This window comes from Lotus japonicus, chromosome 2 (assembly GCF_012489685.1).
Source record: "Lotus japonicus ecotype B-129 chromosome 2, LjGifu_v1.2".
NCBI lineage: Eukaryota > Viridiplantae > Streptophyta > Magnoliopsida > Fabales > Fabaceae > Lotus > Lotus japonicus.
This window is the reverse complement of record NC_080042.1, coordinates 929,736-947,948: the sequence shown is the minus strand read 5'-3', so window position 1 is coordinate 947,948 and position 18,213 is coordinate 929,736. Positions and strand designations below refer to the sequence as shown.

Here is an 18,213-nt window from a genome sequence, read left to right as displayed (position 1 = left end):
AGGAAAATATCTAGGATTTCCAAGAGTTTATTAGCACAAAAGACCCTCAATTCAAGTAGAAAAGATATGCAAGTCCTAAACTTACTTAAAATGCAAGAAAGGTCCCTATAAAACTATAAAATTACCAAAACAAAGTAAAAACATAAAGAAAGATAAAAATGCATGATAATGCATGAAACACTACATGAGACTCAATAAAAAGACTCGAAACAAACTAGGAAATGACCCTAAAAACACTACTAAAATAGGGTCATCACACCACTATACTCAACGACAGCTCGCCCTCGAGCATAAAAAACACTCGCTTGCCCTCAAGCGCAAGAAATGCTCCCAAAACAAGTGCCCAACAACGAATACTTATTACAAAACCGTGGGATTTAGCAACTACAGCTGGTTCCAAAAGAAAGACACAACAATCCACTTCATGCAACTTTTAGACAAAGGAGAGTGTAGAGTCCATCATGAGAAGCATATAGATCTAAAATTCCTAGGATGAGATATATATTAAGTGCACTGAGCTCACAAGTAGTTCATAGGTTCTGGATATCATTCACTCAAGAGCAACAGAGATCAAACATGCACAAATTCAATGAGACTTCAAAGGGTTGAAATGTTGGCTTGGTGAAGTACAAGGTGGTTGGTCCCTAAGGAAGGCTAGAGCTTCAAGCATCTTGAGTGTGGTCCTATTAGTAACCCCGGAGCTTTCAACAACAAAAATTTTAAGCACAAGTCTCTTGACCCCTTTTTCAACTTTCTTTTCTTCTATTTTTTTTTCTTTTTGCAACTCCAACTTGATTAGGAGTCTCTTTTTTCCTTTATTTTTCTTTTTCTTCTTTTTTTTTTTACACTTTGGGCAAGAGACATTTCCAACTTAAATTACTAGCTCCAACACAATGCAAGGACAAACACTCCCCAAAATCCAACCAAACATCTGTCCCAATCACTTGGCTACAACAAATTCTCCAATAAGGCTCAAATGGGACAACTAAGGACAATGTTCAAACCAACAACTCTGAAGCTCTAAAACCTACAAGTCTCAAGAATTGTGCAAGTATCACAAAGCATGCAAAGAGTGAAATCAATACAGAACCAAGAAGTACGAGTGAGACAGGATCCTCCAAGGAAATTATATGGTGAAGGGTCAAAGATGGACCCTTATGGACTCACATCAACTCTATCCTTAAGAAACACTCGGAAGACCGAAGTCTCCTCCTCTCTTCCCCAAAGCATGCAATCACTCATCCCCAAAAGAAAACACAAGTATTCACAAAAAACATTTTCTAAAACCAGCACAAGTTAGAGAGCATAACTAAGGGCAAAAACATGTGAGTATAGGGAAGTAAAGACCCCAAAAACGACTCTAACTTACAATGCATGATCAAACAGAAAAAAAAAAAGTTCTACAAAGAAAAATATGCAAAAACGCATGAGCTAAACTAAGGGAAAGAGTCGACCTCATTTACAAGTTACCATGGAGGCCTTAGACACACCTCTTACTCCAGAATTCAGGCTCTCATTCCCTGCAAAATGCAACAAACAAACAAGAAAAATAAAATAGAACTTGGGTTGTCTCCCAAGCAGCCCTAAGTTATAGTCCTAGGTGGACTCTCCTTCCTTTAGTGTTAGGAAGGAAATTCCTTACCATCAATCTTCCTTCCATATGTACAAGGTAGGAACCTTGCACAAAACTTTTGGAACAACTCCTCCCAAGAGAGGGTATCATCTAAACCATCGTACCAAATCCTTGCTCCCCCCTTCAAGGAGTGAGGGAAGAGCTTAATCATGAGCTCATCACTAGTTACACCTTCCATCTTAACAAGGTGACTAGCTTGTGTGAACCGGGCAATGTGGTCTTGGAAATTCTCATCTTTAGACCCCTCATACTTGTTTTCACTAACAAGCTTGATGAGAGCTTTATTAAGCTGAACATCTTTTCCACTTACCTTGGGGGTCTCCCTTGAAGACCTGGACAAGCTTTTGATCATATCACAAACAAAACCATCATTAATGTTAGTTTGCAAATTAGAATTGAAAACCGAAAATCTTACCTTGTCCTCACCAACTCTGAGAATGAGCTGACCCTTATCAACATCAATTTTAGCCCTACCAGTGGCTAAGAAGGGTCGGCCAAGAATGAGAGGAATCTTAGCATCCTCCTCCATGTCTAGCACCACAAAATCAACTGGGAACACATACTTATCAACCTTAACCATCACATCTTCAATGATCCCATAAGGTGTTTTTAGGGATCGGTCCGCCATTTGTAAGGAGAGCATGGTCGGGGTGACCTCTCCTAAGTTCAGCCTTCTAAACATGCTAAGCGGCATCAAGTTGATGCTCGCTCCCAAATCACACAAGGCTTCAACAACAGTCAACCCCTCAATCTCCACTGGGATAGTAAAACTCCCAGGATCCCTTCTCTTCTTAGGCATTTTTCTTTGCAAAATGGCTCTACACTCCTCGGTCATCATGATAGTTTCATCAACCTCACTCAACTTCCTTCTCTTACTTAAAATGTCCTTCATGAACTTAGCATAGATAGGCATTTGCTCCAAAGCATCAGAAAAAGGGATATCGATATGGAGTTTCTTAAAAACATCCATAAATTTTGAAAACTTTTTATCCAAATTCTTTTTAGCCAATGCTTTAGGAAATGGAACTTTGCTAAGCTCAGGAATAGGATCATTCATCACTCTAGTTTTAATAGGAACACTCCTTTCCTCCTCAACTATCCTCTCACTTTTTTCTCCCTCTACTTTCTTTTTTAACTCATGTAACACTCTCCCACTCCTAGTGGTAACAACAGCAGAATTTTCTTGTTCGGGATTGGGGATAGTATCGGAAGGAAATTTACCTTGAGGTATCTCGGCCATTTGCTTGGCTAGCTGGCCAAGTTGGTTCTCCAAGTTCTTGATAGCCGCCTCTTGGTTCTTATGGTTTTTGTTCATGCGGTTGATGCAACTCTCCAATAGCTCCTCTAAACTCCTCTTGCAATTCACCTTTCCAACAACTTGTGTTTGGACAAGAGGTTCATGATTTGAGGATGGAACTATGCTTCCTTGAGCTATAGCTTTGGCTTCATTGCTCTCAGCATTGACAGTACACAAGTTACTAACATGAGGTCCACCATAAGACTTGCACTCCACACAAGTCATTCTTGCACCAATAGCCTTGGTCTCCTTAATATGCATTCGAATCTCCGCCACTTGTTTGGTGAGTTGCTTGTTGGAGGCCAAGAGCTTGTCATAAGCTTCCACTTCAAACTTACTCCTTCGGGTTTGGCGATCATTTTCAGAGTTCATGGCTCTCGCTGCCATCTTTTCTATTAAGTCATACCCCGCTTGTGGGGGAAGAGCATCGAACTCCCCATTTGAAGCCGCATCTAGGCCAAACCTCCAAGAGTATTGTAGACCATCATAAAATGTTGCAACCAATTCAGCTTGGGTGAGATTGTGTTGAGGACATTTCCTCAATAGCTTCTTGAAGCGCTCCCAAGCTTCATAGAGATTTTCCTCAGTGGTTTGCACAAAATTCATAATGTCTTTTTTCAGCTTCCTCAAAAGAGCTCTTGGGAAGAACCTTGTTGTGAATTTTTCTGCTAGGTCTTCCCAAGTAGTAATACTCCCTTGAGGTTGTGAATTCAGCCATTCCTCCGCTGCATCCTTCAAAGAAAATGGAAACAAGCTCAACCGAATTGCATCCGTCGGAACATTGTTCACACGGTAAGTATTGCAATTCCGGATGAACCTCTCCATGTGAGCATGTGGATCTTCCAAAGTACCTCCACCATATTGGTTTTGGCTCACCAAGTTGATGAATGCCGATCTCAACTTAAAGTTTCCCACTCCCTCAGGAAAGACAATGCTCCCGGGATAGTCATAACTCATGGTAGCCGAAGTGAGTTCCCGAAGAGACCGGTTGGCATTCTCAACTTCTTGTTCACATAACCGGAGGGTGATCCCCTCTTGGATTCTCGCCTCAATGTGGGCTTGCATCTCCTCCTCCGTCATTTGGCCACCCATGGCGGTGTTTCTCGTGAGAGCAACCTGAAAGTTTGATACTAAACAGAGAAAGATTAGTAGCACCAATTCTAGACAAGTTCAAAACAAAAATAAAACCACAAACTAAAAACTTAAACCAAAAACCACAAACAATTCCCCGGCAACGGCGCCAAAAACTTGTTGGTCAATCTGCAAGTGCACAGATATCTCCGAGTTTTAATTTATCGAACCACAGGGAATTGGAATGTGAATTCAGTTTAAGAGTCAAGTTCAAGGTTGAAAAGCGAGTAAAATTCAGTTTTAAGGTTGATTGTTTCTTGAGTTTGTAAAAAGACAAGTAATCAAGTAATAAAGCGATTGAAAAACAGAGATGAGATTGCCTTGGGTTCTTGTTCAACTATTTCAGTTTTAGCAAACCTTCCTATTCAATTAATCCCGAGTCTCTCCTTGATGTTCTAGCCTAGTTAGTTATCTTTCGATGCCTCGCAAAGAAAACCCTTCCTAATCAAAAGATAGGTTCAATTCCTTGATAACCTAAACATTTGCTAGAAGCACTAAGCATACAAATCAGGCCAACAAACCCCAACCCTTCCTCTATTCCTAGTAGCAAGTATAGAAGGAGTAATCTCACAACAAGTCCCAATTCTATAACAAACTATCGTTATGATTATAGAAAAGTAAGAAGCTAGCATGCATTCAAGCTTGAAAGATAAAGCATAGAAGTAAGATTCAAGGGTTTACTCAGAACATCATGAATAGAAAAGGATTGATAGCTAAAACATTCAAAGTCTTACAAAGAACCCAAAGCAAAAGGGGTTTTAGCCAAGCATGGCTATAGAATCCATACAAGAAAAGATGGATAAAACCTGGAACATGGACTTGGAGAATGCTTCTCCTCAAGCTCCAAAGCCTAACCCTACTTCTAACTTATTTAGGAATGTATAGAAATGGCAAAAGTTACAAAAGAAATGACAAAAAGCCTATTTATAGGCAAACAGGTCGAGTCTGGGCGCTCAGGCGCCAATTAAGCACGCCTGAGCACCAATTCCAAGCTGAAAACATGCTCTCTGGAAGGCAATTGGCGCTCAGGCGCTCAACAGGAGCGCTCAGGCGCCAATTCCTTTCTAGCATCTTGTACACATCGATCCAATTGGCGCTCAAGCGCTCAACACGAGCGCCTGAGCGCTCTCTACATGCTAGAAAGCCTCTTGACCTTCTTCTTAACTCCCCTTTAAGCCTCCCTTCAATTTTCCAAGCCTTTTGACCTTCTTTCTTCATCAGTTTTCAGACCTAACTGCTTGGGAATAAAGCAAGGAAAATATCTAGGATTTCCAAGAGTTTATTAGCACAAAAGACCCTCAATTCAAGTAGAAAAGATATGCAAGTCCTAAACTTACTTAAAATGCAAGAAAGGTCCCTATAAAACTATAAAATTACCAAAACAAAGTAAAAACTTAAAGAAAGATAAAAATGCATGATAATGCATGAAACACTACATGAGACTCAATAAAAAGACTCGAAACAAACTAGGAAATGACCCTAAAAACACTACTAAAATAGGGTCATCAATAGTGCAATGGTTGATTGCTGTGAGACCCAAGATTTTAAGTTTAGAATAAATTAGTGAAATTCCTTATTAACGAATAAGTTCGATGTATCGTGAAGGGAAACCTGAACAAGAGTTTATTGGATGAAATGAATTTATGAAGGAGAAGGTTCAGGAAAAGTTCAAGGATTGTATCAAAACCGATAAGAGTTATAGCACGACTAATATTCGCCTAAGCCTAGGTCAAAGACACTAGTAAATAGCTAATCTACACTTTAGGACGCGATGGAAACTAATACCAAAAATCTTCAGAGAAATGTTAGGATTTCTCTTATTCGTCTATAAACAAGTTTTTCGATGCGAAACCCAGGAAGGTACGAACGTCAAATTCCAATTCTCGGAAGTTTGCCGAAACGGAATCCCTGATAGTTCAGGAACCCTAAAATCTAAGGACGATGAAGACTTTTTCTATTCGGAGCTTCAAACGAAGATTCCACACGCGTACACCCATTTCTCTTGATGTTTCCAATCTTTCTTCAGAAGGAAGTTTCTGCATCCGAGGTCAATATCATAAAGTGCATAAAGTGCATTTTAATGCCGGTAAGCATTAAAATCAAGCCTCGAAAATCAAAAATCATACTGATATTTCTTCGAAGAATTAGAAGATTCGGCGGGAAGAATATCGTGTCTAAAATACGTTGGAATCAGTAGGAAAAATCGGAATCGCGAAATAATCATTTTTCCGCATTTTCCAAATCCTATAAATAGGTGGAAAATGAAAAAAAAAACAAAAAAATTCCCACCTTTGAGAGAGAGAGGCCGAGAGCTTGAGGAGGAGGAGAGGAGAAGAAGATTTTCGCCGTTTCTTGCCCGATCGTTTCGCCGTTCGTTGCTAATCGAAGACATCGAGGTATAGTTATTATCCCTCACTTCTGATCGTCAGATCTGTCGACTTTTTCTATGTTTTTCAGAGCTCAAAGTTTGGACCTTTTTGTAAAATTGTCCAAATAGCTTGATTTCTCTGTCTAAACATCTTCCCTACGTGCCCAAGAGTAGTTCTGTCGGATTACATTTTTCATTCTGTCGCCGAAATTCCGCCGGAATGAATTTTTACCTGAAATACCCATTTTTGGGGCAAAGTCTCATCCTTTCGGTTTAGAACTCACGACTTAGCTTAGTGCCAGTAGGATTAGTTGTCATAAACGTCGTTAGTGACATTTCCATCCGATTAGTTTCTCAAAATTCGAATTTTTGATTTTCCGAGCTAAAAATTTTGACCAAAATACCCCTGTGTTAGTTTTCGACCCGATAATTTTTCTGAGAGTTTCCCTGGCCTAGATATCGCCTAAGAATACCTAGGAATTGATTTAGATCGAAGAAAAAGTTCGAAAACCCTATTTTCCATAGTGGCCGAAACCTATTTGCTTGGGTACCGTGTCCAAAAATAATTTTTGGGTCTCTATGACCTGAGCCATTGCGTAGCTTTTTCATTTGTGGAAATTTTGGCTCCGGTTTCGTATCATTCCGAGTTCTGTAGCTCGAGTTAGGCACGTTTTAGCGAATAAGGTGTTTTTGTACAAAACTTGAATCGAGTCAAAACTCATCCATTCGGGGGAAGCCCTTCCATTCGTGCCTAAATGTTGTACTCTGATGTTTCTTGAGCTTTGTCAAACATTAGTTAGGATTGTTTCGACTGTATCGACTTGTGTTGATTCATTATTGCCTTGTTTGCTCAAAGGTTCAATTGTGGAAACTTTGGGATTGACTGAACAAGCTTGTGAGGGAGACCTACACCGCGAGACTGGAACAACTCGAGGTTAGGGCAACTTATTTACTAGCTATTTCTTTGTAGGCGTCGATCAATTCGACTTGGTTATTGTGTTGATATTGAATATTGCTTGGATATTGTTTTTCGCTTTGAATTGGAAAATGTTTTCTGGAGGCTTCGGCCGAGTGAACTTATATGAGACGTGTGTCTCCGTTTTCTGAGAGGCTTCGGCCGTTTACTGGTTTCCGTCTTATGATTTCCGCACTGAATTATTGTTATATTGTAATTGTTATTGAACTGAGCTATATGCCATTATTTTGTTGAGTTTACGATGTTTTGCATATGCTCTATTGAATTGTACTGATTTGAGATAATACTTGATTATATGATTTCGGAGTGTGGGGAAAACGTGATGTTATGCCATGCTAATGACGAGGGTTGGGAAATGTTAGGCAGACTTTGACCGGAGGTCTAAGCCATAGTCATTTTAGGATCGAGACCTTCCCGGGGAATTACTTGGGTTTATTGGGATCTTTTTACTTATAGAGTTTTGGAACAAAAGAGAAACGAAACTTGACTTCATAAATGAAATTCATAATGCATTAACCAAAGATAGAACATCTTCAAATAGTAATAACAATTTCTTAGAAAAGACTTAGGATGTGAAAATGGTTTGAAAAACGGGAAGGGTCGACAATCTAAGTGTGAGGAAAACCTTGAGTGCGATAACACCTTTTGTTTCTTTAGTGGTTTATCTAGCCATCCAAAGGATGAGCCAGGGATGATTGGAAAGTCCCCAAGTGCGAGTGCACCACCTTTGCTCATTGAGCAGCCTTTCGGCCATCGAGCTGATGAGCTTGAGTAAATTGAAAAGTCACTGAGTGCGAGCAGCATTCCCCTTGTTCGTTGAACAACTCATTTGGCCATCGAGCTGGTGAGCCAAAGTAACTTGAAAAGTCACTGAGTGCCAGATGCATTCTTTTGCTCGTTGCGCAGTTTGGTAGGCCATCGAGGTGGTGTGCCAAAGTGACTAGGAAAGTTACCAAGTGCGACTAGCACTTCCTTGTTTACCTTAGGGTATTGTAGAGACAATGTACTCTAGCTAGACACGTGTACCTTGGTGAGGACGATTCGTTGTTTGGCTAACCATATTGCATTCATGTATACATTTCTTGGAAAGTGTGCTACTTTCCGAAGGACGATCTCAGATCGGACTTCAACGGAGCTAGATGCCCCATTGGAGCTAGCTGCTTCACAAGAGCGTGCTGCTTCCCAGGAGCGTGCTGCTTCATAAAAGCGAGGTGCTTTAGCGGAGCGAGATGCTTGGCTTGTCCCATCCATCGAGATGGTGACATTTTATCCGGATCATCTTTTGAGCATGACATTGCATTGGCACGCCATGCACCTAACCATACTTGTTGATGTTATTGTGATTTGTTGTTGATAAACATCGTTATATATATCTTGATGACTTTATGTTGATAAACATGCTATGTATCAACCTTAGGGTAGGCAATACATGACTTATATGTATATATACAACATATATATATACCCCCTTTATCACATGTTGTTTGTATTATCTATTTTATTCCGTGAGTTGACCCTAGCGCCTTGGCTTTGTTTGTATGTTTGTGTTTGGGCGGTCGGCCTGCTGCCAGGCGTCCGTCAGCCGGTTCGTGATGATTCGTTGTGCGGGAAAGACCCGGAGCGAAATGACTATTACTGAAGCTGTCGACGAGGACCCGGACTTCATGCCTGATCGAGGAAGGGTCGATGAAAGTAGTGTGGGATATGGGTGGTTAGAGTCTTTGAGTTGGTTGTTAGAGTCATAGCTCTGATTCGTCATTTGTACTTTTGGGACAGGGTAGTCTCCGACACGTTACTTTCGTGTGGTTCTCCCTAGTTGGGAATCCCATGGAGTAGTCGGTTGTAGAGGTCTAGAGGCGGCCATCTGGGGCTGACTATTCCTTTCTGTCACTTGTTTAATATTTCGAACTAATTATGCTTTCTGAAAAACTTGTAAACCTTGCCGTCACTGGAGGACACTCGTGACGATGCTTTTAGTTACAGCAGGACTGTAATAGTATTGTATATTAATCGCTGTCAATCGCGATTGGGATGAGTCTTTATTTCGACAATTCTTTTTATTTAAACAAAACGAAAAAAAAATATCTGTTTATCCGCTTTATTTTATTTTTGAGTTACTAAAGTGACGCCACCGAAATCGGGGTGTTACAATTGCCTCTTACTTGCCCATGAGACTAAGTTGCTTCCCAGAAATTGACAATTTCCATAAGTTCTTTTTCTCTCTGTTCTATCTCCAGCATAATCAGCATCACAATAACCTGAAAGCTTATACTCTGATGTTTTCTTATAAATCAAGCCAAGGTTAGTGGTACCTTTCAGATATCTTAGGATCCTCTTAACAGCAGTTAAGTGGGTTTCCCTTGGATCTGATTGGAAACGAGCACATAAATGAACACTAAACAATATATCTGGCCTAGATGCAGTTAAGTATAGAAGTGATCCTATCATACCACGATAGAGCTTCTGACAAACTTTACCACTTGCATCTTCTTTCTCCAGAATGCATGTAGGATGCATTGGAGTCTTGGCAACTGTAGATTCCAGCATATTGAACTTCTTCAGAAGTTCTTTAGTGTATTTGCTCTGATGGATATATGTTCCTTCTGGTGTTTGATCAACTTGTATTCCCAGAAAGTACTTGAGTTCTCCCATCATACTCATCTCAAATTCAGCCTGCATCATCTCAGAAAATTCTTTGCATAGAGATTGATTAGCAGAACCAAATATAATATCATCAACATAAATTTGCACAATTAAGATATCATCTTTGTAAGTTTTGCAAAAGAGAGTTGTATCTACTTTACCCCTTACAAACTCATTCTCCAGAAGGAATGAGCTGAGTCTCTCATACCATGCTCTAGGAGCTTGCTTCAGACCATAGAGGGATTTCTTCAGCTTGAAGACATGGTCTGGGTTCTTCTCATCCTCAAAACCTGGGGGTTGATGAACGTAGACTTCCTCTGATATGTATCCATTTCTGCTTACGCCATAGATCATTGAAGCCATTAAGCTTCTATCTATGCTTTTAGCCAGGAATCTTTGAAAAGATTTTTCATACTTAGATTCATGCTTACTATCAGAGGCATCACAGGCAATTACTTCTTCTAACTTAGCAATTTGATTCTTAAGCACAGAGTTAGAATTCACTAAAGCATGGTTATCATTTTTCAAATCAGAAATGATTTTCTCATGTTCAGAAGGAGTCTTAGAAGCAGCAGATAAGTCCTTTTTCAACTTTTTATGCTTAGACAATAAAGAGTTATACTTATCCATGATATCAGACAAGGCATGTTTCAGTTCAGAGGTTGAGAAAGAAGCGAATACCTCATTTTCATCGTCTGAGTTGGGATCTCCTTCTGATGCTGAGTCAGAGTCAACCGCTTCCTTTGACTCTGCTCCTTTGTCTTTGACAATAGCCATGAGTCCTTGAACTTCACCATCAGAGTCAACATCCTCTGACTCTGATTCGTCAAAAGTCACCATCAGACTTTTCTTGGTCTTGAAGTGCTTCTGTGGCCTCTTGTCCTTTTCAGTTTTGGACAGTCACTCTTGTAGCTCCCTGATTCTTTGCACTCAAAGCATGTGACTTCCTTAATTGAGGACTTCTTCTGGCCTGAGGATTCAGACTTTCCTTTGGCCTTTTCAAAGCCTTTGTACTTGCTCTGCCTGTGCTTCCAGATACAGTTGAGCCTTTTTGAAATCAGAGTCAACTCATCTTCATCAGAATCTTCTGATGCTTCTTCAGATTCTTCTGCTTCAGCTTGGAGAGCTTTTGACTTCTCAGATTTAGCCTTCTCAGATTTGGATTTCAAGGCTATCGATTTCTTCCTCAGATCTTGCATCTCTGAGCGCTTCTGCTCATGACATTTCAGTATGCTGATGAGTTCTTCTAAACTCATACGCTCAACATCTCTTGTAAGCTCTATTGAGGTCACTAGAGGCATCCAGCTTTCAGGAAGACTTCTGATGACTCTTATGACATGATCTTTTGTAGTGTAGCTCGTTGGGCTCCATGATGAATGACTCATACTTCTGGATCAAAGACAACGCCTTTGATTCTTTCACTTTCTTGTTTCCTTCATGAGACATCTTCAGGGATTCAAAGATGCCCTTGGCAAACTCACGATCTGTAATCTTCTGGTACTCTTCATACGAAATGGCACTCAGAAGAATAGCTCTAGCTTTGTGGTGTTGTGAGTAAAGCTTCTTTTGTTCAGCAGTCATCTCTGATCTGGAGATTTTCTTGCCTTCTTCATCAACTGGACGCTCATAGTCATCCACAATAATATCCCAGAGATCTGCATCGAAACCCAGAAAGAAACTCTCAATTCTATCTTTCCAATTTTCGAACCTTTGACCGTCGAACATGGGAGGCTTTGCATTGTAACCATCTTTTTGTGTTTCACTGGTGGTAGCCATTGTTTTTCACACCGGCCCGGATCACTGAACACTGTTAGGTGTGGTAATCAGAACTTGCGCTCTGATACCAATTGAAGGTATGAAAAACGGTAGAAAGGGGGGTTTGAATAACGTTTTCAGAATAAAACTTCCACCTTAAAGATTTTGGCAAATCTTTCGAGAACAAATAAAGTGCTTAAGATAAGAGATGGAAAAGCACACAAGGATCTTATCCTGGTTCACTTGATGAATCACTCAAGCTAATCCAGTCCACCCGTTAAGGTGATTTCTTCCTTCTTAGAATGAAGGAAATCCACTAATCAGGTACTTGTTACAACTGCACTTGAAACCTACAAGTGACTAACAATACACTGACTTAGCTCACACTAAGATTCACTCTCTTAGTCTTCTCTAGGATCCGATCAAACATGATCTCCTAAAGGTAACTAAACAACTGTTTTAGAAAGAATGTTTACAAAGAAATTGCTTCTGAAAAGCTAATAGTAAACACAATGAATTCATATGAAAGAATGCTTAGAAGGTTTGAATATAGCTTGCGCGTGTGAGATTCTTCCAACCGCATCTTTCAATCTTCAGCCTCTATTTATACTCCAAGGATTAGGGTTTGAACGCTGCATGGGAATGCTACCGTTGGAGGGTAGTTCTGGAAATTCCAGCTTCTGCTGTGGCTGAGAATGTTAGGTAGGTCGTCAGGATAGTACATTTGCTTTTGTACTTTGGAAAGTGACTTGACCTTTAACCTAGTAGACTTCTGATCAGAGGAATGCTTCATGTTGGAACTTGTGAAGCTCGTTGATCAGAGTCGGAGGGAAGCAGGGATCCTCTGACCGTTGTACCTTCTGATTCTGAACTCAGAGGGAAGTACTTGGTCTTCAGAGCCATCTTGCTTCTGGACTTCAGAGTCTCCACTTTTCAGCTTCTGGATCTTCAGAGTCTTCTACACCATCAGAACATCTGAACCTTCAGAGTGTCTGGGTTGTCAGAACGTCTGGATCTTCAGAACTTCAAGTGACTGAGTCCATATCAGAGCTTGTATGGCTTCAGATCTTCTGAAGCTTTTCTACTGTTCAGAGTGAACATAGATGTTGCGAAAGCGTTGCTTTGGGTCACTCTTTAAGCACAGTGCTTCTGATTTGTGTGAGATGAAATTGAGGTCAGAGCCTGTAAATAGCACACTCAGAAAAACACGTTAGAGTACCATAATTGTTCATACTAAAATGTTAACTTGTAATCATCAAAACATAGAGTTGTACTACTCGATCAAAACTTGATCTTACACTTAATTGTCCATGCAAATAAGTCCAAATTGTTTTTGAGTAGATCGACCAATCGGTTCTGTTGTTCCTTTGACAAGGTGCTCCCAATTTTCAAAGAACGCCCAGATATGTGAACAGATTTGGTCTCTTCCGCCGGCTGAGGTCTTAATTCCTCTTAATCATCGCGGGGATCCAAATTAAAATCTTCATGTGGAAAAATTTCCGTGACGCGATGTGCTTCCTTGGCCGCCTTCTTACCATAAAGTTCCAAACTTTGTGCGTAACATGCCCGGGCGGCCTCTTGATCCACCCTCAAAATCCCCACCTTTCCATTGCAAGCTGGATACTTTATTGTTAAGTGGGCGGTTGAGATTATTGCACATATTTTGTTCAAAGTATTGCGCCCAAGAAGCACATTATACGTCGCCTTGCATGGAAGAACCAAATACTTTACTTGGAATTTCTTCACATACTCCCCCTCGCCAAAAGCAGTGTCCAATTCCACATAGCCTCGAACTTTGGCCCAATCGCCCGTGAATCCGACCAAACACCCCGTATATGGCTTTAAATCTGACTCCTTTAATCCCAATCTTTCAAATGCATCGCCATATATGATGTCTGCAGAACTGCCTTGGTCCAGAAAAACTTTCTTAGTAACATAGTTATTCACGCGCAGAGTCACCACTATTGGATCGTTATCATGCGAAATCACGTGATCAAAATCTTTTGGCGAGAAAGTAATAGGAGTGTGGTTCAGCCAACATTCCCCCTCGTAAGCATGGTGCACCGAGTTTACTGCCTCGACATATCTTTTCCTTCCTTTGCTAGATAAACGCCCGCCGCCAAATCCTCCAGCGATTGATGAGCAAGACCCAGCGGGTGCTCCCAACTCCTCAACTACCTCCTTGCCTTTTGACAAGTCACCGCCAGTGGTTTTGACTGCCTCTGATTGTGTATTTTCTCCTAAGACAAAGTTAGACAAATGCCCCGCCTTGATCAGTCGTTCAATCTCCTTGCGCAGGGTCCGACAATTATCAGTATTGTGTCCCATAGCCTTATGGAATTCACACCACTTGGTTGTGTCCACGTTCGCAGGAGGTCGCCTAGGTGGCCTCGGGTATTGGACGACATTGGTTTGCCCTACTGCTCGCAGGATTGCGCTGAGAAGGGCATTCAACTTGGTTTGATGACCCTGAGCGGGAGCATTTCCTCCCTGCGCCGCTTGATTCGCCGAGGCAGGTTGACTGTTGCGATGCCAAGTGTTGCTTTGTGGCCCCTGTTTGCCTGAACGGTAAGGCGCGGGCCTTGGTTGGCGCGGTGTTTGAGCGGGGCGTTGTTCCTTAGAAACTCGTCCCCTTTCAGCTGAAACATCTGGTTGGGCCCGCCAGTTGTCTCTATCCTTCTTAGTTTGCTCGTCCTGCTCAACCAAGATAAATTCTTGTACCCGTGCACGCAAATCCATCATGTCTTTGGTGGGTCTTCTGGTTAAATCTTTGTTCAACGAGCCGCACCTGAGCCCATTTTTGAAGGCCGCCACACATACCTCCGGACTGGCGTCCTCTAACTGCACTGAAACTCTGCTAAATCGAGTCATGTATGTTTTGATACGCTCGCCCACCTGTTGGCGAATATTGAATAAATCAGTCGGGGTTGCCTTTTGTGCTTGATTGGCCAAAAACTGTGTTAAAAACTTAGTTGACAAATCAGTGAAGTTTGAAATGGAATATGGAGGTTGTTTGATAAACCAAGTCATAGCCACGCCTTTAAACGTTGAAGGTAACAATCTACATTTCATAGCGTCGGTCGCCCCGCCAATGACCATTTTAGTATTAAAATACCGTAAATGGTCTATTGGGTCGGTATCTCCCCCATACATGTCCAAAGTCAGAGTTTGCAAATGCTCTGGAATCTCAACTGCAGCCACTATGGCCGCAAAGGGCTGAAAATCCACCACGTCCTCAGCATCCACGCGTTGTCAACGCCTTAAGTCGCGCATTTGATTAAGGTACTCCACTTGAGCCTGTAAGTGCTCATTCTGACGTTGAACTGCCTGAATGGTATCCAACACCTGCCTTAGCTCCGCAGATGAGGCTCCGGGTGCATGGTCCTTCGCCTGCACTGGTGTTTCAACCCGTGGCTCCTCCGTCTCCGGAGTGGGAAGCTTTGCCTTAAGATCTAGTCCTGATCCTACCGCCGCGGCTGGTCGTTCTGGGTTGTCCGGCGTCGTGGTGGCGTGAGATCGCACCGCCACTGACGCCCCATCGGAGGAAGCCTCATCCTCCATTTCATGCTGGATCGCATGTGCTTGGCTTCTGCCTCCACTGTGACGGCCACCACCACGACAGCGTGGTGCCCGCCCACCACAAGAACGTGTCTCCATCAAAGAATAAATTGCCTCTCACGTCAGCAGAAGAACAATCACTGGGTTCGATCCCCACAGACGGCGCCAATGTTCTAGTCTAAGGTATAACAATAGGAATAAAGTACCCTTGATAAACCCTAGCAGAGCTGAAATAATGTAAATAGTGTGTATATAAGGAAATTATCTCATAAATGGTAAAAAAAGTCTCTAGTACAAGGTGAGGACATCTCTTTTTATAGTAGGAGTGGTCCTTATCTAGAATGTTCATGGATTTGGGCCTTACATGCAGGGCCCAAATCCCTATGTTGAATAAGATAAATACATATGTGTACAATATAACAAGATAAAACAACTCGGACCCACATCTTCTAGCTATGACCTACGTCCTTATCTGCCAAGTGTTGGCCTTACCGGGCGAGTCAACGGGCTTGTAATGACCCGCCCGGTCCAGGAAGTATGTTTGTATTTTCTCTACAAAGAGTCTTGACTTTAAGTGGTGTCCTAATGACTTTAGTTTTTTTAATATTGACTGTATCGCCCGGTCAATATCAGTGCTTCAAAAATGAGTTACCATTGCACACCACATGGGCATTTGAGTTTCGTAGAAACTACAAAGGAAGATTCAGGGTATCAAGTTTGTTTTCTATATTTTTTTTGTCAAAGGGATTCAGGGCATCAAGCTCGAAGTGATTGTTATGATGTATCCTTCTTTCAAACTGGATTCATTAAGATAGAAAAACAAGAAGTTTGGGTAAATGGTCACTTTGGTCCTTGAAAGTGTCAACCGACTTCACATTCGTCCTCGAATGAATTTTATTCAGCTCGCGGTCCCCCAAAGTGGCAAATGTCCGTCACTTTAGTCCTTGACGTTAAAAAACACTAACAGACGTTAACAAATTCCTTTTTTATTTATTTTTATCTGGAAATCATTAATTTAAATTTTAAAAAACAAATTAACTAAGAAATTGAATCCTAATCTCCTTCTCATCTTCTTCAGATTGTTTCTTTTTTCTTTCATATTCTTCTTCAATCCATCCATCACCAACTTCACCATATCAACACATTAAAAAAAAACCTTCATCCTATCATCTTCATCAGATCATTATCCTCTCCCATCATCTTCACCCAAATTCAGAACCCTTATCCTCTACCATTCATCTTCATGGTCAACTCTGTTTATGTTCCCTCCCAGTCACCTGTTTATGTCTCTGCATCTCTATTTCTCATTCACCATCTAAACCCCCCAAAACCCACGCTTCTGCCACCATCAAAGTTCACACCTTTCATACAAAATCAACAATTGCAGGTGGGTTTATCTTCGAAATCACACAGGCACAACGTACAAGCACATTCCTACACTTTTCTCTCTCTCGCTCTCGATCTGGGACCAGTTGTTCTGGGTTTATGTTTGAATATGAGTTTCACCTTCAAACCCAGATGAAACCTTGAAACTCAGATCTCAAAACCAGATCTACATCGTAACCCATTTTGGTTGAGGTTGAGAGGAGGAGGGTTTTGAGGTTGAGAGGACGAGTCAGCAGAGGGTGGAGCGCGTTTGTGGGGGAAAGGTGGGGCCAGAGGAAAGAGTCATGGTGGCGTGTGCGGTGGTGGCGGAGGACGATTGCGGTCAGTCGCTGCTCACACTCTTCTCTTCAAGATTGTTATTTCCGGGATATTGGGGGATGAGTGGAGATGGGGAGAAGGAAACGGTGAAGAAAAGGATTTTGAATCTGGGATCTGGTTGGGAAGAAGATGAATTTTAGTGGAAGAAGGAATGAGTGGAACCTAATTTTTGATTGTGGTTTTGAAGAAGTTTGAAACTGTTGATTGTGCTCACTGATTATGCTTTTCCCAGGTCTTATGGTGTTGGTGTCAAGCTTGGTGCATTCTTTTTCCGTTTTGCCGAGAGGTTTTGAGGTGCAAATTGATCACTTGGTATTTAGGGGTTTTTGTTCTCTTGGTTTGCTGAAGAATTCTTGCACGTTGTGGTTTAAGTAGAGGTACCAGATTAGTAACTTACATTGTTGCTCCTCTTGTTCTTTTCATGGCCTAAAAAGCTTAGTATTATTGCCCATAAAGCATAGTATTGTTGATTATTTCTGGGTGAAAGAGGTATGGGGTGATTGGAGGTGGGGGAGGAGAAGAAATGATGAAGAAGGTTATTTTGAATCTTAATTGCACTTTTCTGCTTTAATTAATTAGATTTTTAGTTCAATTGTTATTCTAGTTTAATTAAATGATTTTTCAATTTTGAAAAAAGGAATTTGTTAACGTTTGTTAGTGTTTTTTAACGTCAAGGACTAAAGTGACGGACGTTTGCCACTTTGGGGGACCACGAGCAGAATAAAATTCATTTAGGGACGAATGTGAAGTCGGTTGACACTTTCAAGGACCAAACTGACCATTTACCCCAAGAAGTTTGTAGCAATTCTTAAGCGTTTGTGGAAAATTCCATCACTCCCTCTTAATCAAACGAGAAACAAATAACAACATTCCTTGATAATATATGCCATATAACATAAAGAAACAACCTTCCTTGATAACTACAATTCCCTAGGTACACTTCAAAGGAGGACATGCATAATTTATTGAAAAATTAAGATAGTGGATTTAGAGCATCTACATCCATCATACTCACTAAAATATCTACACTTCATTTTTTACAATTCCCCATAATGTCACATCATCTATACAATTTTACTAACTTTTTACTCTAACCTAACAACTCTTAAAAATTTCTATAGTGGATCTCACTATAAACATCACATTTG

The 18,213-nt window shown here is 41.1% G+C and overlaps 1 protein-coding gene and 1 non-coding gene across 2 annotated transcripts; one reads left to right on the top strand and one right to left on the bottom strand.

The window, feature by feature from the left end:
• Positions 1–3,447: 3,447 nt before the first annotated feature.
• Positions 3,448–3,554, top strand: LOC130741517 (small nucleolar RNA R71). The gene has a single exon (XR_009020412.1). It is a non-coding gene; the product is annotated as a small nucleolar RNA R71 (small nucleolar RNA).
• A 9,701-nt stretch (positions 3,555–13,255) lies between these two features.
• On the bottom strand, positions 13,256–14,902 carry LOC130735133 (uncharacterized). The gene has a single exon (XM_057587232.1). It carries the CDS (start codon positions 14,900–14,902, stop codon positions 13,256–13,258), a length of 1,647 nt encoding a protein of 548 aa, XP_057443215.1.
• Between the last annotated feature and the right edge of the window lie 3,311 nt (positions 14,903–18,213).